Source organism: Microtus pennsylvanicus, chromosome 4, assembly GCF_037038515.1.
Source record: "Microtus pennsylvanicus isolate mMicPen1 chromosome 4, mMicPen1.hap1, whole genome shotgun sequence".
Classification (NCBI taxonomy): domain Eukaryota; kingdom Metazoa; phylum Chordata; class Mammalia; order Rodentia; family Cricetidae; genus Microtus; species Microtus pennsylvanicus.
This window is the reverse complement of record NC_134582.1, coordinates 123,031,014-123,052,503: the sequence shown is the minus strand read 5'-3', so window position 1 is coordinate 123,052,503 and position 21,490 is coordinate 123,031,014. Positions and strand designations below refer to the sequence as shown.

General features: G+C 44.6%; 1 protein-coding gene across 4 annotated transcripts in view; it reads left to right on the top strand.

Annotated features, from left to right (window-relative positions):
- Positions 1-21,490, top strand: part of Sfmbt2 (Scm like with four mbt domains 2) — a 178,912-nt gene that overhangs the window by 143,625 nt on the left and 13,797 nt on the right. For 3 of the 4 annotated variants that reach the window (XM_075970342.1, XM_075970345.1, XM_075970343.1), the window contains exons 15-19: positions 1,760-1,902; positions 10,321-10,430; positions 17,058-17,233; positions 19,590-19,756; positions 20,868-21,131. In XM_075970342.1, coding sequence (XP_075826457.1) covers positions 1,760-1,902; positions 10,321-10,430; positions 17,058-17,233; positions 19,590-19,756; positions 20,868-21,131 — 860 coding nt within the window. The remainder of the gene's footprint in view (positions 1-1,759; positions 1,903-10,320; positions 10,431-17,057; positions 17,234-19,589; positions 19,757-20,867; positions 21,132-21,490) is intronic. The other variant, XM_075970344.1, reaches the window with a different exon arrangement.

Below are 21,490 nucleotides of genomic sequence, written 5' to 3'. Positions count from 1 at the left end.
AAGTTAATTATCTAGCTTGTTGTGTAAAATGCAAGTTTCAAAGTGTTTTTTTTTGAAAATCACATCAGCTGCTGTTTTATAGCTCACTGCAGTTCTATTACTCTTTTTCATACCTGCCTACTGTCTACTGGGTCTGAAGTTTAAGAAACTGGCCTTTCCAAACCGTTAAATTACCTTCCCATGAATGGTTGTATTTCTGAAATAATACTACAGTGCCCATATCTGTGGCATATCTTGGGTAAGAGCCAAGTGAGTAGATCAGAGAGTAGGTCTCTTAGCCCAAAGAGATTTAATTATTTATTATAAACACCAAGAAATTTTAATCAAACCAGATGTGGTGGTCCAGCACTTGGGAGCCCAAAGCAGATGAGCTGTAAGTTCCACAGCAGTCTGGGTTACAGAGCTGGAGACCTACTATGTCCCACTGCGTGTGTCAAAAGGATGGGAGTTCAAGCCACGGTCGGGTGTATTTTCTCTCTATCATATTGGCAACATGGAGAAGCCTGACAATGCTTAGTTCGCCTGGATGTGGGACAGCAGCAATGCTAACACGATGCTGTTGGGAATCTCATTGGAGTCGTCACTGTAGGGAGCCGTGTGGTCATCGTTACTGAGATGTGGCTATGCGGATGGATGGACAAGCCAATGCTACTGTGTCCTTACACAAATACCCGGCCCATAGAAGAAGTTGATATTTGAAGACACATTCCTTAAGTCATTACCGGAAACTCAGGAAAAGTAGCTGTTAGCTAAGTATTTGTCAGAGAAATGACAAATCAACCGGTATGACCATAAGAGGAACGAATCATGGCTAGAAGTAAACACTTCTTGTTTCGAGTTTGTTGGTAAATTCCATATAATTTTATTGGCTTGTGACTCTAGGAAACTTAAGTAAACTAACAAAATCTGACAGAAAACTACCCTTGAGATGTTTTTTGTAAAGATCCCAGAAACATAACACTTGTTGCACATATCCATGAGTTGAGAAATAAAGTTTATTGATTTGTATGAGAATGACAACTGACATATTTCAGCATGGTGGTTACTTCTAGGGCAGAGGTTTTCAACCTGTGGTCCATGACCCCTTTGGATCTCCTAAGACCATAAGAAAACACAGATGTTTTATGAGTTATAATAGTAACGAGATTGCAGTTATGAAGTAGCAATGAAAATAATTTTGCAGTTGGGGTCACCACCTGAGGAACTGTATTAAAGGGTTGCAGCCTTAGGAAGCTTGAGAACCACTGTTATAATGGCAGTGAGGGGAGTTGCTAGGGTGGAACTTAACAGGGGATCCTATCTCTATGCCAGTGTTTGTCTTTGAGATGTGTAGTAATTCCCAGTTTGTCATTGTTATAGACTACTTCTTTCTATAATTCAGATACTATATAATCGACAGAAAAGTCTGTGTTTACATAGTGGGAAAAATAAGCAAATTGTAAAAGTACCTTAGTGTAGATCTTAAGATACTTTTGACAGATCTGACAATGGGCTGGTGTTAGGACACCTGTGTCCTAACTTTTCTCCAAGGGGAAATCACTTTTCTTGCTGTCATACTTTGAAACTCAAGTCAGCCTGTTTAATTAAGAATCTTAAGAGCTCTAGCTCCTGGGGAAGCAGTGACCACTCCGAGTCATTTCTTCTCCACATTTTCCACCAGTCAAGACTAGATCTTTGGATCCAGCACAGGTCTTGACAGCGCCATAAAGTCCCGGTAAAGCAATCCCCGGCATCCACTGTGCCTTTCATTCTCTCCCAGCAGGGACTGTCAATGGGAAGTACTGCTGCCCACAGCTCTTCGTCAACCACCGGTGTTTCTCAGGCCCGTTCCTGAACAAAGGGAGGATTGCAGAGCTACCTCAGTCCGTGGGACCTGGCAAGTGCGTGCTGGTGCTTAAAGAGGTAAGACGCGTGAGCTGTTCTCACGTTCTTAACTTGTGGTTAAGTTTCCAAAGGGGATGTCCGATCCCTCAAGTGGTTCAGTTTAGCTCACATCCAGCAAAGCGCCTCAGTCTCTGGGGATGGACCGCTAGAGATTCAGATGTGAAAGAATGGCATCCCTACCCTTGAAAGACTCATGGTCTAATCAACATGCTTTCCTTCAACGAGTTAGGGAGGTATGTTGTGATATATTTAAATCAAGTGCTCTAGGAAGGCAGGAGAATGAATATGTGGAGTGAATACTCGGGACCAAATAGTACAAGGTTTTCAAGGAGGAAGGTACCTTATATAGCCAAGTGGGACCTCATATGGCAGGATAAAGTGGCGGGCACATTTTCTTTTCCTTTTCCTTGTCTGCTTCTTTTAAAGACAGGGTTTCATATATTCTGGTCTGACCTTGAACTCACCATCAATGCAGTGTTGACCTACAATTCCTTATGCCCCTCTCTCCACCCCAATTTAGGAATTACAGGTATACACTACTACCCAAGTTTTAATGTAGTGATGATATCTAACCCAGGACTTCCTGCATTCCACCAGCTGAGCTACCAGCCCAACGAAGGGACATCTTTACTGTCTTCTCCCTCCACATTGCCTCCCTGGCACCTGCACTTAGACAGTAATAACCTGCCTGGTTTGCTTGATCCAGGCCAAGCCCTGGCCACTCAAGACTTGGAAAGTAATTTCCATTTCCTTTCTTTATGGGGAGGTGACCTATGGTAGAGGCTCTCCTCAAAGAAGCAAATAGACATCGGAGGTCCTTTTACTACAGTGTTTGTTTGTTGTTTTTGTTGTTGTTGCTTTAAGACCGGGTTTCTCTGTGTAACAGCTCTGGCTGTCCTGGAACTCTATTTGTAGACCAGAATGGCCTTGAACTCACAGAGACCCACTTGTCTCTGCCTCCCAAGTGCTGGGATTAAAGGCACGCACCACCACTGCCTGGCATAAACAAACTTCGTTTTATGAAGTTTTTGTGTGCATTGGTGGTTTGCCTGCATGCATGAGAGTGTCTGAACTAGAGTTAACAAAGAGTTGTGAGTTACCATGTAGGTGCTAGGAACTGAACCTGCCTCAACCCAGCTTCTTTGGAAAAACAGCTTGTGCTCTTAACCCCAGAGCCATCTCTCCAGCCCTGCTTCTACTGCATCTTACTGGCCCAACTTCAGGTGGTATTTGTTGACCCACTGGAATAATGAAAGTTTCCAGGCTCCTCAGGGAATTCTCTGCTCTTGTCCTGCACACACCAGGGCTCCCTTTAAGAAAAAGGATGCCAGTGTGACCTTCCTATTGCTGCTGTGTCAGAATGGATGCTTTTTAAAGCACAGTTCTATGGCCACACAACCCATTTACCCATTGATGTAATATTTACCAGGCAACTTCTAGGAACCAGGCGCTATCGCTATCTGAACCACTGGATCAAAACCCAGTACCACTAGGCTTCTTTCAGAGTTTCTCATTTGATTTTGGAAAAATTATATGATCCAAAACTTAACAAACACAGTAGAGGGAAAATGGATGGAGGGGACCAAATATGGCAGATGACATTTTGCTTGGCAGAGGTAAAGTGCAATCTCAACCATATGGGCATTTGGGGAAGATCTGGCGAGCAGGTCGGTTCTGGCTGGAACACAAGACATTAGGCTATGGCTAAACAATAGATATAAAAGGCTGTGTTATATTTTAAGAATAAGAGGGTTCTGGGCTGTATGGTGCTTCATTGTTGAGTAGCACCTAAGAGCTCAGAGGAAGCCATGTGTGAGCAGCTCTCTTTGGTATTGCAAGCAGCTTGAATGTGAAGCCTGGGTCTTGGGGATTTCTCAGAGTCACTGCAGGGTGATGTGACTGGACTGTGGCTACAGTGGCATAGATTGATTGTTTGCCTGTGATACTGCCTAGTATTAACAGGTCAGGGACACCAAACCTAACAAAGATTCAGTGACTGATGGAGTTTTGTCGCGGGCGCCTGTAGGCCTGATTCATGTGACAGGTTCTGGTCGCTAACAGGAGACTTTCTATTGTCTGCCAGCTGAGTTAACTAGCAACAAGACCTTGGCTTCATTATCTCTTTAGGGACTGGCTATCTTACTTGTCTAAGTTATTTTCTTTCAAGTCAAAAGAAGTTACCCCAATCATTTTCTGATAGAATGCCAGTCACCAAATGTAAAAGCCTAGCCAGAAGCAGTGCTCTGATGACAACAGTTAGTTTTCACTGATGGTTAAAAGTGTCTGCAGAGTGGTGGAAGGAGAAATAAATAAATAAAAGCAAGCGCCTCGGTTCTGGAAGTGGAAGAAAAATGTAAGTTCCACCAAACCAATATTTATGCTAATGCTCTTCTTTGGTGCCAGAACCTTTGCATGGCTTCAAATTTCATTCTGCTTAAAGAGAACGAGGCAATTGAAGCAGAGACAGGTGCCTTGCTTTTCTGGGCCATCAGCAGTATTGGAAATTGAAACCCTTTTGTATCTTCAGAAAATGTGAAATGAGGGTTGTTTTCTCTGTGTCTCATCTGCTCTAAGTAAATAGTGTCTGTAGGTGGATGTAGGGCTGGTGTTTGGAAAGACTAGCTGCAAGCTTAGGAGAGGAGGTTCTAAGACATGTGTGAGGGGTTCTGTAAGACAGAAGAAGCTTCTAGAAAGCAGTAGCTAAACCATGCATCTACTTGTTTTCTGGATATTAGACTTAGGAGAGCTCTGTAGAGACCCAGAAAGCCATGCATGACTGACCTTGACTTCAGAGATAGTATTGAGAGGAGATAGATTTAATTAAGCTGGACCCAGAATCCATCCAACTCCCAACATCCTATAAAGTAAACTCAGGACCTGAAGTGGGTCTTGACCTTCTGTTGTTAGGGACCAAGTCAAGTCTTATGAGGACTTCTTATGTGCTGGGCCATTTTATGGGTACCATAGAATTATCAATGACAGATAATAGTGATGGCATTTATCATAAACATGCATGTTCAGTAAAATCATTGCTAAGTGGGAGCATCAATTTATAACTCAGATCATTCTAACCTGATGTCTTCTCCAGTTTGCCAAGGTCCCTGACAGACAAACCATGGATTTACGTAGTATTATTCTAAGACTGTTAGTATCTTGTGCCATCCTATGGAACACCTGGTCTACCTGTTGTGTTTAGTTAAATGCAGTGTGTTACTGGGGTAAAGGGAGAACCAGCCACCAGGGACATGAAACTAGAGAAGCAGAATGTCTCATCTGCTGACTTGTGTCAGCGTGTCCTGAGATGAGTACCTCAACTTCTGATGATATTCAGCTGGCCATCACTCTGTGGTTGCATTAGCTTTGCAGAGGTGTTACCTCTCTTCTTTGGCAGCGTGGACTGTAGAGCTAAAGAAAAAGAAATAGAGGGGAAACCAATACATTGTAAATATTATTAGAACTTAAGAACATCATAATCTTGTCTTCCCTCTTTCTTCTTCTGCTGCTGCTAGCTAATTCTTAGAAGAAAGGTTCATAGAGCCTGTACCTATAGGGAACATTTGGATGTGATGAGCCTTTGTGAATGTATCACTTCCTTGGAGGCAACAAGTCTCCGCAAGTGTACCACTTCCTTGGATGTGATGAACCTCTCTCTGAGTATGTCACTTCTGTGCTGTGTGACTTTCTGCCCTAGTGAGTTGAGGTTGCTGGCGAAGCGATGAGTCTTGTAGGCATGAGTAGGGTCCAGAGACTAAGTATGATCATGTATATCAGGTCTACCAAGATGGTGTCCTTTTTTTGGATTGAAGAAATAAATATAATCCTGCTCCACACTGTCCTAGTTTACGCACTCCGTTATCTCCATATTCCACCATGTTTTCTCTGTATCTGCTACCTATTTATCTGCTTATCTAACCATCTGTCTGTCTATCATCTGCCTTCTAGTATCCATCTGACCGTCTGTCTATCATCCGCCTTCTAGTATCCAACCTCTATAGTTTTCAATCTATTTGTCCATCCCCTACCATCTATACATGTCTGCTATCTGTATCTTTGATCTTTGTTAGCATCTGCCATCCTGTCCATCTATTTATTCAGCCAACATCTAGCTCTATGATGTTTATTATATCTATCTTATCATGTCTTCATCATCATCTATCATCATTATGTTATATATCTATTATATATTTACAGCCATTTATTTATATCTATACATCTACCTATTTATCATCTACCTATCATAGTATCTGTGTATCATCTATTACCATTGTTATCCTCTGTCAAATACTTGTACCTATCTCATTATTTATCCTCTGTTTATGCATTCCTAATGCGTGAAGTCAAACAGCAATCTAATTGTGGAGCTGATGGAAAATGAGGATGGCTGTCAAGTCATGTTCGTCAGTGAAACGGAGAGAAGTTGGCATTAAGTAACAGCGATGGTCTTATTAATTCTTAGTTTTTATTAGCATCTGTTAAAAAATAATGGATTTCATTGTGATCTTTTCTTATGTATATTTAATGTATTTTAATTGTATTTACTCCTGAATATTTCCATCTAAGTCATCCCCTTTTTACTGAGATTGTCTTCTTTTCAGCTAGTCCCTTCTACTTTAATATTTCTTGACCAATGAGTTAGGGTTCCATATAGTAATATGGTGAGAGGTAGCTTGAAGGCAACTTACCCATGGCTGCACCACTGAGGAAAATGACTCTTGTCCCAGCAACCCTTATCTGGAGGGCACTCAAAGGAGGTTTCTGTGAAGGGACTTTTGGAAAGAAGCCCTGAGAGAGAAAACAAATGGGCCTTATGGATATTGTCCTATTTCATGACAGTAGCACACCTGAGACCATGGGCTTATTAAAAGAAAAAGAATATGTGGGCTCAGAGTCGCTGGGCTTCCAGTTGGTCCAGTTGCTTTGGGATCCTTGGTGAGATAGTCCATCATGGCGGAGAGTACATGCTGGAGGAAAGCTGTCCACCTCCACGCTTTGAAGTGATAAAGAGAAAGAAGATGGGCTAGGATTCCTTCATCCCATTCCGGGACATGTTCCTAATGATCTAGAGATTCTCCTACCTCTCAGTGCTGTCTGGCATTGGGGACCAAGCCTTTCCCACCTGGGCCTTAAGGGCCTTACAGATCCAGTGCTTAAGAGGTCTTTCTACAGTTCCCACCCAATGTGGCAGGAAGCAAATAAGCAGGGAACTAACAGTGTCAGGAACCTGTCTCTGCAGGGTCACAGAAGCTGTGCCCAGTGTGGTAGCAGCCATAGGGAAGATGACGAGGTAAATGCATGTGCTCCACAGACAAATGGAGAAAGTCATCTTGCCCAGAAGTCTGTGGCTTCCAGGGATTTAACTGAGATTTGATCCTAGGCATTTCCAACTAGAGAGAACATTGCTTTTCTCCTGTAACCCATAGAGGGGTACTTGCTTACGTGGTGTATTCTCAACATTCCAAAGTCTAAGGGATGCCATGAGCCATTGCTTTGCAGTGTGGATTTTCAATTGGAGTTGCTCAGACAGAGCTTGGTTGACAGTTTCCTTAGTTGAGGATAGGCTTCATGCTGTTTCTGATCTCTTACGGAGAACATACTGAATTGTCTTCTGATAGTTTGTGAGGCAAAGTCATTTGGTTTAACTCTGCCTAGTGATATCTACCTTCTTAGTTTTTATTAGTTCATTTGTGTGTTTGTGTCTACTATGCATGTATGTATATTGCTGGCATGCACCTGGAGAAGTGTGAATGCATTTGGAGGCCTGAGATACCATCTTCTTTTGTGTTCATGGAGACAGCACCCTTATGATATGGCTAGTCTAGCTAGCCAGCTTGCTCTGGGATCTCCTGTTTTTGTCTTATGAGACTGGGATCACAGGTGAACTGCCACACCTAGCTAGCATTTATGTGGGTTCTAGGGACCAAACTCAGATCCTCATACTGTCTGGCCAGCTCTTTAGCCTCTGAGCAGCCTCCCAAGCCCCCATGGAGTTCTTTTTATGGGGCAGCTGTATTTTCTTCAGCAATCATGGATGCAGTAGGTGTGTGTATCAGCACTCACATCGGAGAGAACCTTGTTGAATTTGAAGACAAATGGGCTGGTATTGGGGAAAACCATGAGAAAAAAGAATCCAGTATCGGGTACCTTTCTAATTTAATTACTGCTTGGTTCCGGGCTGAGTTGAACTCTGGAAGACAAGTTCTGGTCCTATTCACAGTCACCAACTGCATTCTGATATGCAGCAAATGATAACGTAGCTCTGGGGTTTTCTCCGCGAGTCACAAAGAAGAGAAGCAACTGAAATGTTATTGCCTGGTGATAAATGCTTCACATGTTACTACAGCCAGCTCTAATTAGATTTATTTTTAAACTCAGCTTTTAAAATTGTACTGATGGCAAACAGAAAAAAAATCAGATGGTTGTTTTAATGTAGAAAACAAAATGTACCACAACAGTCTGTATTGCCTTGTTTCATTCTAGCCCCTGGGTTCAAGTATGCCTCTTGTGAGGGCTAGTCAGAGCCCTTGGGACAAAGCCCAGTGCCACCTAGGACAAAGTGGGTTTCATACTCACTATATAATACAGTTTGTCTCTCTTTGGGTGGAAGTGTAAACGGTCATGGTTTCATACATGTTTGGGAAGATATAGGTGTATATATGTGTGAGTACATGTGGTGGTGGCCAGAAGTCAACTTTGGGTATCTTCCTCTGTCACCTTATTTCTTGAGACATAGTTCCAAAACCTGAAACCTGGAAGCCACCAATTTGGCTAGCATGGTAGGCAAGCAAGCTCCAGGAATCGCCTGCCTTTGTCTTCCCAGTGCGGTGTTACAGGTGCCTGCCACCACACCTGACTTCATATGTAGGTATTGGGACTTGAACTCAGATCCTCATATTTGTGTGGCAAGTGCTTTACCGATGCAGCCGCGTCCCTATCTCTGAAAGCTTCATTGTTTTCAGACGTTAGCAGGCTATATCCACGCTGGCCAATATTTTCCTGAATATCCTTCTGTCTCCCCCTTTGTGTTGACTGATTTCCACCCAAAGGAGACGTGGTGGCAGCCATGCTTCTCTCTCATCTTGGAATTGGTTTTCTCACTCTCTATCATATTCTGCCGTCAAGCATGCAGTCTGTGCCTCCAGTCTGATGTGACTACCCATACCTTTTCTGACCCTGGCTAAACTCAAGGGACAGTGCCATGTAATTCTCCTACCTCTCTGTATTCCTGGCCTCCCCTGGCGCTGTCACAGGTGGCCACTTTGTGGAATATAACCCCTGATTCCCTGATTTACTGTTGACTGTATCTGGTTATCAGGAGAGCTTGGAGTGTGGCAGAGCTTGTGAATGTCAGGAGCTAATTGTGCAGACATGCTGACGCTTTCCTTGACTTCCGGCTCTGGATCAGAGTTAGGAGTCAGCTTTGGCTGCTTGAGGGGCTCTTTCCAAAATACAACAAGTGAATCATGACTTGCTGAGTAAGAGGCCGGTGCCCAGAAGTCTAAGTTCCTTGATGGTTTTAGTAAATAGGCACACTGAGATTACTAGGAGTGCCTCTCTTCACTAGAACCTGCTCCGTTGGCCCTTAGTGTGTATAGAGATATCTGGTCATTCTGGGCACTTTGCTGTAGGCAATCTCCACATATTTATTTTCTTGCACTTCAGACTTGGAAATGAGTATGTGATTTGAACACATATGACATGGATGATGTTAATGCTCCAGACCAGTGCTTCAACCAATACCCAAGCACACTATCAAATCAAATGCTTGTAAGTGGAGGCTTTATCAGCTTTCAGGAACTTCTCCCACTCCTTACAGGCAACTGAAGTCTCCACTGCAGTGTGAGCCCAAACATAGTGTTTGCTTCTCTGGTTACATAAAAAAAAGTGCAAGATTAATGTTTATCTTTAATTAGTTGTATTTGAGGGGCTGTGCACATGAATACAGCTGTTTGCGGAGGTTAGAAGAGGGTGTTGGATCCCTTGAAGTGGGAATTGCAGGCAGTTGTGAGCTGCTAGACATGGGTGCTGGGAACCAAACACAGGTCCTTTTGCAAGAGCAGTACCTGCTCTGAGCCACTGAGCCATCTTTCCAGACCCCAACATGGGTCTTCCAAGACAGAATGAAAAATCTCAGGACCCTAGTGAAGAGTCACCCTGTTGGGAGGAATAATGAAGTGAAGAGTTCTCAAGTATCAGGCTCTCCCACTAGTGAGCGGTTTCCAGTTTCCAAGCCAGGATGGCTCGGTTTTCTGTTTTCTAGTTGGTGAGTTAGTTCCATGTTGGCTCAGCGCGTCCTATTAGACCTCATTAGAGCCATTCGCTTAATGAGATGTAAGGCGAAAACCTCTTGTCAACAGCGTGGTTTTGGACACCTTCTTGTCAAACTCAGCAGGAATGGACAGAGTTGTGGCTGATTTGGTGGTATCTTCCTCCCCGCAGGTTCTCAGCATGATCATCAATGCAGCCTATAAGCCCGGGAGGGTACTGCGAGAACTGCAGCTGGTAGAAGATCCCCACTGGAATTTTCAGGAGGAGACCCTCAAGGCAAAGTAAGTGTTTCCGATTCTGGGAAACAAGGGATGTGTGATATCCGCCCTGCTGTTTTGAGACTTCTCATTCCTTGATTTGCTATCACAGACAGACAGAAGGAAACAGAAGGTCCGTGGTCTCTCACCTCCTTGTGCCACATGTAATCTTACTGTCTGGATTAGTTTTTATGATCTCTGTGACAAAATACTTAATAAAAACAACTTACGAGGTCAAAGATTTATTTTTCCTCGTGGCTTCAAGGAGTTCAGGCCATGCTCAGGCTCCATTTCTAGGTCTATGCTGAGACAGAACGTTGTGGCAATGGGACAGTGTGGCAGAGGTTATTTACATCTCAGTGGGCAGGAACTCAAGAGAGAAGAGTGATGAGATGATTAAGTATAATCTTCCAAGACACTTCCCCAATGACCTATAACTGTAACAGTGACATTTCTGCTATATTGAGCTGCCTTAAGCATTAAGATTACTAGTATGAAATGCAGATTTGCTTAACTAATATTTAGTACATGTATGTTTTATGTATATGTGCTTTGTATATGTACAAGTATTATATATGTGTGTGTATTATGCAAATATGTATGGAGGCCAAAGAGCATCGTCATGTGACATTCCGGCGGTTTGTTGAGACAGGGTCTCATTTATCTAGAGTTTGCCAAGTAGGCTAGGCTTGCTGGACAATAAGCCCCAGATGTCTTTTTGTTTCTCCATCCCCAGCTTAAGGACTACAAGCATACATAACCTCATCTGGCTTCTTTACATGAATTTTAGGACTTGAACTTGGGTCTTTGTACTTGCAAGGCAAGCATTTTACTGACTGAGACATCTCCACAACCCCTTAAGTAATAATACATTTTAATTGCTAAGCATCCAAAAAAATTTTTTGGTTTCTAAGCCAAAAAAATGATTTATTAAAAATGAGAAAAACATAGATGTCAGTGATAAAACATAGATGTCACCATTGCAGGATGTTTGTTAGTGTTGGCTATTATGACCTGTTTGTACCACATAAGATGTTCTCTACTTTGGGATGGACAAAAGTTGAAGATAGAAGAAACTGATGTCGCTTTGACTTACATTGGATAAAGTGGCAATGAGGTCTGGGTTCACATATTAGGTGACTTTCTTTTATTTGGAAATTGGGAAGTTGGCAACTTTTGCTTCATTTAAAATCTCCTCCTCCTTCTCCTCCTTCTCCTCCTCCTCCTCCTCCTCCTCCTCCTCCTCTTCTTCTTCTTCTTCTTCTTCTCTTTTTCTTTTTCTTCTTCCTCCTCCTCCTCTTCCTCCTCCTCCTCCTCCTCTTCCTTCTTCTTCTTCTTCTTCTTCTTCCTCTCTCTCTCTCTCTCTCTCTCTCTCTCTCTCTCTCTCTCTCTCTCTCTCTCTCTCTCTCTCTCCCTTGTGGGAGTTTTCAAAGGCAGGGCCTCTATTAGTCAACTCAGCTTTTTTTTTTAACTTTTTAAAATTTAGTTAATTTAGTTAACTAAGTTGCCCAGACTAGCCATGCATACCATGCTTCTTGGGAGACACTGAACTTGAGATCCTCCTGCCTCAGCTCCTTGAGTAGTTGGGGTTGCAGGCATGTGCCAGCACACCTGTCTTGCTTTGCATTTCTACATCTCTGAAAGGAAGAGCAGGAACCTGGGCGCACTAGCTCGTGGTTATAGAGGAGACCATAGGAAAAGGTCCCTGTCTCAGGAGAGCTTCATGCTGAGTGTTACTTAGTGTCTGACGAGGCTGTTAGTCTTTTGTGGGTTTCCATATTGCCCTATGGATAGCCAAGGAAGACCTTAGACTTTCAATGCTCCTGCTTGTACCTCCCAAGTATTGGCATTGCATGTATGCACCAGCGCATCCAGTTTAAGGTATGGGAATGGAAGCCAGAGCCTCATGCATGATCTCTATGGCCTCTGTTAATAGTGTTTCCTGGTTCCAGCCATGTGACCGGTGAGACAGTTTATGGTCAGCTGCCTACTCAGCATTCCAGGTGTCTCTTTAGATCAGCCCTGTTATCTTCAATTGCATAAAAGCCATTTATGGTCTAACGATGCCCTGCCCAGGCACAAGGTGAAGAGAATGAAGGACAATAAAGAGGGTTTATTTTTACAAAGCAGAAAGGCAGTGACAGGCAAAATTACATGTCATCATTCCAAGAAACTCTTACAGGAGCTTCACCCACAGCACAGAAGAAGCAAAGCAAGGGTTTTTTTTCCCTTTTAATATTCCATCTTCTCAGAGGAGGGCCGTCTGCCGTAACAGCATTTTTTTCAAGCTGATGCCGAAGACTTCAGCAAGTGTTCATGCAGAGATACCCTTACTCCTCGCTTTCGACTTTTTCTGTACCATTCACTGTATCCCAGAGGCACCTAACAGCTATGGAAATAACCAGAACACAAATATCTTAAGTCTCATTAAAAGCACTGCTCTTCCTAAATCAGCCAGAAACCATTCCGTGACAGGAAGAGTTCATTTTGCAAGTGTTTGCACTTATTTCCATGTTACTGAGTCGATGGGAGCTTTTATTAAATTCATCCTGATAGAATTGAAACAGACACCTGGCTTTCCATCCTGCTCAATTACAAAGGCAACATATTACCTCTTCTATCAAGGATGGCAGGGAGGTCCTCAGCAAAACCTTACCCAGCATCTTCTCAAGAGGAAATGCCTGTCTGCACGGGGGTTTCTCCATTCCTGATCATAGCATTCCTTCTAAGCAGCTGCTATTGATGACGGCTTTACGGTCCTCAGGAGCCGGCTGGTGACGGTTCTCTGGGGTGTGTCACCCTCTTTCCTTCTCATGGCAAGCGACAACCTTTTAGACCCTGACAGCTTGACTGTGCTTTTCACTGTGCAAATGGGAGGAGACTGGAGCGTGAGCCAGCCTCTTCCTCTGTGTGGAAAGGCAGGAGTGGTCTCTACTGTGAACGAATTTATGTAACAGGCCTCTCCATATAACTAACTAGTCTCATATGACAATGGCCTCCTCAGCCCAACCCCCACTGCAGCCTCACCTAGCCCAGTGCTAGTGCCTAGACCATTGGGAGGGGAGAGGTGTGAAATTCGGCAGGTGGCCTGCGACCTTCAGGGATACCTATCATCAGTGGCTCATGGGCAGCTATGGGATTAAAGACGCCATCTTGATTGTCCTATGCCCAATCACCAAGTCTTTTTTGCTTCCTCCACAGTCAGTGGCTCAATGGGAGCCGCCCAGCTTTGGGCAGTGGAGACAGACCCTCAAAGAGCCGTAGTTGATTCTGTGTGGCCGCAGCACCCTGCCCGCCAGAGTGGGGACAGTCAGGCTCTGAGGAACAGTGTCTTGTCAGGTTACAGACCCTACCCAGTACTACACTCTCCTTCCTCAGTCCCTCCAGCACCATGGAATCTAGATATGTGAGAGAAAGCCATCATTATTTGATCGTGATTTAATTCACATTTCAGTACATTTAGATGGGCTTTTCCTAATTCCGGGAGATATTAGTAAAACACTCGCTTCGTTATATGACAGTACAACGACATATGTATTTGGTTGTCATAATGAAGCCCATTCCTTTGTGTACTAACTTTAAAAGTTAATAAGACAATAGAAAAGGCTCCCGTTTCCACAGAAATAGGAAGGGAAAGATATGATTTTCCCCTTGGCAACAGAAAGCAGTCCCGCTCTATCCATGTCTCGCGATGCACTTTGTCACGGTAGGTTTCCGAAACGTACGTGCTTTGTCTTTGAGTTCCCCTTACACAGTTTGCCATCTGACCTGGTTCTCACATTTCCCCTGCTTTTTGTGTGTCGTGCTATTTCCTTTTTTTTTTATTTCAAAGAGACTTCAAGATTCTCGATATCAAGGTCTTTCGAGCAGAGCTGTAGGGCCACAAACAGGGAAAAGATAAAGCTTCCAAGGGAAAAATGGACTTGTAAAAAAAAAATGTATATTCTCTGTTTCCCCCCCAACCTGGGGATGTAGTGTGCTCTCAGAGTGGCTATTCTTGTCAGGAAATGCAGCCGCAGTAGGAAGCGAGACCTTCTCCCTGCAAAGCGCAGCCCAGCAGCGGTCGCAGGGCACAGAGAGAGAGGTCTCTCTGCAGAGGGTCCATGAAGGTTCTAGAGGAAAAAATCAACAGTTATGCAAAGCCGTTGGATTTAAAGCATCATTTTGTCTACAAAGCATTGATTTGAGTTCTGACCATATAGAAAGGCAACCTCAGATCAGAGGGATTGAAGAACAAGGAGGGTAGAGGTCCCAGGACTTGAAAGACCAGAGAAAAAAATACAAAGCACCTTCTCCTGCTAGAGTTTATTCCTTTTTTTTTTGCTGTCAAGACTTTGAAAAATGATTTATTAGGGAAAATATACTATAGACTGTAGAAAGACATTAATTTTAAAAAGCAAGATGAAGTCTATTAAGTAGTACTTTTTTCTCTTCACTTCTACCAGCACGTTTTTCATTGTGATTCAGACAAAGGCTTTTAAAGATTTATTTTATTATCTTTGAAATGTGTATACATGGGCAGGGATGGTGGTCATGTGTGCACACGAGTGCAGGTGCCCACACAGACTGAGGCATTGAAACCACCCCCCACTCCCCGGAACTGCAGTTATGAGAGATTGTGAGTTGCCTGATGGAACTGGGAACCGAACGTGGGTTCCCCACAATAGCAGTACCATTCCTAACTGCTGAGCCCTCTCTCTATTCCTGGACCAAGAGTTTTAAACAATGTTTGACCTTCTGATTTTGAACACGATGGTCTCCTTATCCAGTCTTTGAGCATGTACTCTGGGCCCTGTGACCTCATCTGTTTGAAATTTGGATCCCCAATGAACTCTTGATTGAACATGCATGCATCCAGGAAGGATTGGTTGCACTTCTTTGGGGCTAGCAAGCTAAACCCATGGTAGAAGGGGAGTGAGTGCTTCTTCAGAGTCAGTTTTATTTATGGAACCACCTGTCACTTGGCCAGCCCAGAGAGAGACATAGCTGGTTACTCTAATGGCCGGGATATGATGAAGGGCTTTGCTGTTCTGTATGAATCCTTTGGTATTTCTAACACAGAGAAGCCTGTCTCTGTCACTGTCATAGCTTGCTTGTAGTAGCTCGGTCAGTTTTGGTTCTGTGGGCATTAAAGCTACTACTAGTGTTCCCTGTTCCAGGACTTCTCAGGTGTTAGACTGATGTCACACGCCTGCGTGAAGGGTTTTGTTTGTTTTGGCTTATCTTATAAAATCTTTTGTGTTTCTCTGCTCTTGACTGTGACCTCCTTGCCTGTCAACCGTGCGGCACAGGCGCCATTTATGAGTAATAGAGATTGTCCCCCATTTCAGCAGCGTGCTGTGCTGACTTGACAAAGATGTCGTTTCAATGATCTGACTTTGCAGAGCTTTTCAAAGCACATTCGCAATCCAGTCTGCGCTCCTACTTTTAAAAGAGAAAAAAGAAAGCCCATTAGATCTCATTAGCTTCATTCTGAGGCCCACGCCATTAGATATATCCTAGGCTGTACTATGCCACACTAAGCTTAGCTGTGAGACTGTATGAGGCACGGTGAGAACCTGCTACGTAGAACTCTTTACTAAGGAGATTCAGTGTTACCACCCTTCTCTTTGTGCCCACCAGAGGACAATTCTCAACCATATCCCCAGTGAGATTGTAAGGAAGTATAAAAAGAAAGCAGAAGCTATAACATAGCTATGTTATTAGAAAATAGAAATGTCCGTTTGGAAATATACTTGTGCTGGTCTGTTTTCGCAGTTGCTGTCGCTGTGGCAAAATGCCTAGGCTGAGAAAAACAAAGGAGGAAGCTCTGGTTTGAGCTCAGAGTTTAAGAGGTTTCAGTCCAGGGAAGAGCAGCATGGTCGGGAGTGGATGGTAGATCGGAGCTGCAGAGCTGCTCAGCTCACAGAAACTGTATGAAGCAGAGCCATCGAAGGATTGGGGACAAGATAAGCCTTCTGGAGGCACACCCCAGTGACTCATTTTCTTCAACTAGGCTCCACTCCCAAAGTCTCCACCTTCTCTCAGTAATGCCACCAACTTATGAGTCCGCTGAGAAATCAGTCCATTGACTAAGAAACACCTTGTGATCCTACTCATTTCCCAAAAGCCCTAAAAGCTGGCAGCCACACATCCTACACCTTAGAGGATAACTCAAATTCATCCCTTAGCAAAAAACGCTGTGTGTCTCCAATCCTTGGCCTGTTGGCTGTGTGCCCCTTAGGAGAGTTATGAATGAGGCCCCACACAAAATCACAAGCTGGCTTGGAACTTCATGACTCTTTGGCTGGTGTATAGGGGTGTTTTGCATATGTGTATCTCTGTGCTCCGTGTGCCAGAAGAAAGGGTTAGATCTTCTAGCGCAGGAGTTACAGATAGCTGTGAGCCATCTTGTGGGTGACTGGGAACCTAATCCCAGTCTTCTGGAAGTAGAGCTAATGCTCTTAACCCCTGAACCATCTCTCTAGACCATCATGGCATTTTTAAAATGAAGCTTTTGTTAATAACTCCATGTACCGTTCTCATGTGTGAACTTTGCAGGTGACAACATCCGTGTCTGTCACATTGCGCTAAGGCTAGGTGTGCCTCCCAGTCTAAGGGAGTAAGTCTGACAATGGACTCACCGTTCCTTCTCCATCCTGTATTTTCCAGGTACAGAGGCAAAACGTACAGGGCTGTGGTCAAGATCGTACGGACGTCAGATCAAGTGTCGAATTTCTGCCGGCGAGTTTGTGCCAAGCTGGAGTGCTGTCCAAATTTATTTAGTCCCGTGCTGATCTCCGAAAACTGCCCAGAGAACTGTTCCATTCACACCAAAACCAAATACAGTGAGTACAAAGGAAGGGAGTGACACCTGGATGCTTGAGCTTTCCTGTGTCACACCAGAGCTTTGCTGGGTCACACTTGGGATTTGTCATGTCACACCGGAACTTTGCTGGGTCACACCGGAGCTTTGTTGTTGTTATTGTTTGTTTTGTTTTTAACTCTTTGCATAGTTTTTCATATGAAAAACTGGAGAACTCTTTTAAGATATTCTGTGCAGGTCCATGTATGTTCTGAGCCTGACATAGAAAGAGGTGGACTGGTTCAAACCAGGGTGGTCATGAGAAGGTTTGGGGATGGAGAAGTGAGAATTTCAGAGGACCAGCTGAGGCCTAAGCCATGTGGGTGGAAGAAGGGCATGACCAATTATTACTCTGATTCGCTTCTTGTCCTTACACCCAGGATTTGTAATACTACTTCTTTTAGATTTTGTTTGATTGTTTTGTTTTTGAGACATGGTCTCTCATTCTGTAACCCAGGATGGCCTTAAATGTTACTCAGTAATTCAGGCTGCGTCACACTCTCAGCTCCTCCTCCTTTTCCTGCCCGTTTGTGTTGGAATTAAGATATGAGCCACCGTTCTGGCTAATGGCTCCTTCACCCCTTAGCAGAAAAGTCTCTGGGCAGTTTTTTTTTTTACTGTCCTGACCATGTCGGTTTCTTCTCTGATTGGAGACTTCCCCAGGACTCTCTCAGGCATATCGCTGGAGAATTCAGAAGCCATATCCCTTCCTTCCCAGCTGCCTTGGCTTTCCCACTACTACCAGGACTCTGAGTTGGCCCCACGTTCCCAATGTGTAGCGTTTGTCATTGCCAACCCCCCAATGCATTGAGAGGTTTCTGTCTTAGATTGACAGCTTCCCTCAGCCCTTCATTTCCTCTATTCCAGGAACTTTCTTCTTCCTCTCTGGTAGGCCACTGTAGAAGCCTATGCCTGGGCCATCTCAAGCTCTGGAAACTCCAGCTTCTGAGCTTGCTGTTCTCTCCTTAGTTCTCTCTGGGCCTGGGGTAGTGGCAGGAAAGATGGCTCGACCAACCTAAGTTCCAGCCACCTACTGGAGTTTAAGGACCCACACAATGTGGTCAGTGTTGTGTGAACCACAGCCAACTGCAACTCATCAACTGCTTTGTTGATACCAGGGATAGAAGGATGGTTGAGATACTGTTCACAGTATGGCTCTGTTCTTTACATAGACACAGACAGACAGACAGACACACAGACACAAACACACACACAGATGTACTTGGCAAATTAGCCTTCCACTTTCAGTCCCTCTGAAGATCAGAGGGTCATTTGTTCTCTGTATTACATCCCACGCCTTTCCACCTACATACTTGATCTAGCTGAGATGGCTCATGGCATGGAAGTCAGTCTACACATGCTAGACAAGCGTTCTGCCACCAAACTGCATCCCCAGGCCTCGGTGTTTTGAGACACAGTGTCTTAGTGTCTTTTCCTTGTTGCTGTGATTGATTAAATACTGTGACAGAGGCAGCTTAAGCAGGGAAGGATTTATTTTGGCACATACTTCCAAGCTGCATCCACCAGAGCAAGGGCGTTGCCGTGGGAGGAATTAGATGGTGATCATGATATGACTGTAATCAGAAATCTAAACCAGGGAGTGCAGGCTAGTTCTCAGTCTTCCGCTTGCCAGCTCACTCAGAGTACAGTCCAGCATCCCAAGCAGGGAATGGCGCCGCCCATGGCTGGTGAGGCTTCCCACCTCAGTGAATGAAGTCAAGATAACTCCCTACCTGCAAGGTCACAGGCTCTTCTCAGGTGATTCTAGATTCTGTCAGGTTGACAACCCCAACCATCACATACATTGTCCCTTTGTGATTTAGGCTGGCCTTGAACTTGAAAAAAATTGAGACAACTCCTTTTATAGTGAATTCTATCCCTGGATGCTCACACCTCCCTGCTCATTTCTGCATTGCCTTATCTTTGGTCAGTGGAAGGGTTTGCTGGGTAGCAACTGCTCCTGAGAGAACTGACTTGAATGAGGACTTCAGTTGATTTGAATGTTGACTTTGCAAACCTGGTTTCCTGTAGTCCTGGGCACTGGGGAAAGGGTAAGGGGTAGAGGTTGTGACCTGTAAGTGAACTGAGAGATGATTCTAGAGCTCATTTCACAAAGCTTCAAAAGGCCTAGACCCTTCAGCCTGGATATCACTGTTGCCGGAAACTGAGCTGCGGTGGGAAAGAAAAACAAAACAAAACCGAACCAACCAACCAAACAAACAAAAACCAGCCATTGGCTAGAATTGAGACTATCGAGGGCAGGGATCTCCCAGTGGGCTTTGGATTTATGATGAACCTATCATTGGTTGTACTCAGTAAGCTCATCTTCCTCCCTATAGCCTATTATTATGGAAAAAGAAAGAAGATCATTAAACCCCCAATTGGGGAAAGCAGCATTGAAAGTGGACATCCAAAACCGTCCAGGAGAAGGAAACGACGGAAATCTATCTTTGTGCAGAAGAGACGGAGATCTTCTGCTGTGGACTTCCCAGCGGGCTCAGGGGAGGTACGCTGTCTTTAAAGGACTTCCAGCATGGGCGAGGGGCACGGAAGAGTGAGAATGCAGGCTTCTGCATGCTGTGGTGTACCTGTGGAGGTTAGAAAACAACTTTTGGGGGTCTATTTTCTCTTCTCCCAGTGGGATCCTGGGACCAAGGGCAGGTTATCAGGCCATGGTGGTACATGCCTTTAATCCTAGCACTCGGGAGGCAGAGGCAGGCGGATCTCTGTGAGTTCGAGACCAGCCTGGTCTACAGAGCTAGTTCCAGGACAGGCTCCAAAGCCACAGAGAAACCCTGTCTCGAAAAACCAAAAAAAAAAAAAAAAAAAAAAAGGTTATCAGGTTTCTGCAGCAAACACTTTCGCCTGCCCTGTTTGGTTGTTTTGGCGGATGGAAGAGATCAAGCCTAACAGTTTGAAGGCTAGGCAAGCACTCTATCATCGAACTACAACCTAACCTTTGCAGTTTTGAGAAAAGGTATCCCTGTGTAGCTGGCCTTGAACTCTGTCTCTCTCTGTGTGTGTGTGTGTGTGTGTGTGTGTGTGTATGTACACAAACATGGGAGGATGAGAGGTCAGTCTGTCATCATTCCTCAGGAAAAAGTTCACCTCAGATTTTTGTTCTGTTTTCTGTGTTGTTGTTTTTTAGGTAGAGTTTCTTACTTTTATCTGGAACCCATCATTATTTGTTTGTTGGTTTGTTTGTTTTTGGCCAGCAAGTCCCAGGGATCCACCTGCCTCCACCCATTCAAGGCCTGGGTTTTCCACACAACTTCTGGGGATCAAACTGAGGTCCTTGTGTTTGCATGACAAGCACTTTACCAGCCCTTGGGTGTTTTTTTTGTTTTTGTGTTTTTTTGAGAGACGGTGTCAGTGTGTAACAAGACACTCTCCTTCAGCCCCTTATGTACAGAGAACCAATCGCACCTGTTCAACTACTGGTTAGGAAAAGGCTGTGTCAGGAGATTCTTCAAAGCTCTCTTTTAAGGCCTTCAGGGACAAACCTTGCCCAGAGCTTCATTCTGGAAGGAAAGCCAAGTGGCATGAGGGCCTGGCAGTGTGACTGTCGGGGAGAGTCCCTGTCAACTTGCCGCACTAAACACACCCTTCCCTCTCAGGAAAGCGAGGAGGAGGATGCAGATGCCCTGGAGGATGACACCGCCAGCGAGGAAACTGGTTCCGAGGTCCGAGACGACCAGACAGACACCTCCTCAGCAGAGGTGCCCTCCGCCCGGCCCCGGAGGGCTGTGACTTTGAGGAGCAGTTCAGAAGCTGTGAAGAGGCCTCCAGTGGAGCGGGCACGAAGGGTCCGCCCAGTGCCAACCGCTATGCCTGCTGATGAAGGAGACAAGGGCCCTCCTGCTAGGCCCGAGGAGCCAGAGGTAAGCTCAGAGAATGGAGGGTCCGTGGCTCATCTTTAAGGAAATGGAGTAGGGTTCAGGGTGTGGCTCAAGAAAAACTCGAAAGATGTCAGAAATGAATGTAGCTGCTCTGTCAAAATTCCCAAGTCCGAGAACGAAAGGATGATTTTACCTCTTGGTAGAGAGGCTGAGGAAGCACCAGCGAGATGTTGCTGGGATAGTGGCTTCAATTTCTCGGCAGCTTCCAGTCATGCGGATGGAGAGGTTGCCATCTCTACATCTCCCATTTCCACACTTGAATCCTGCATCAGTCTCTCCTCCATGGGACGCCTCTCTAACACCTTAATGCGTTAAATCAGCATACTTGACCCCCCAACCCT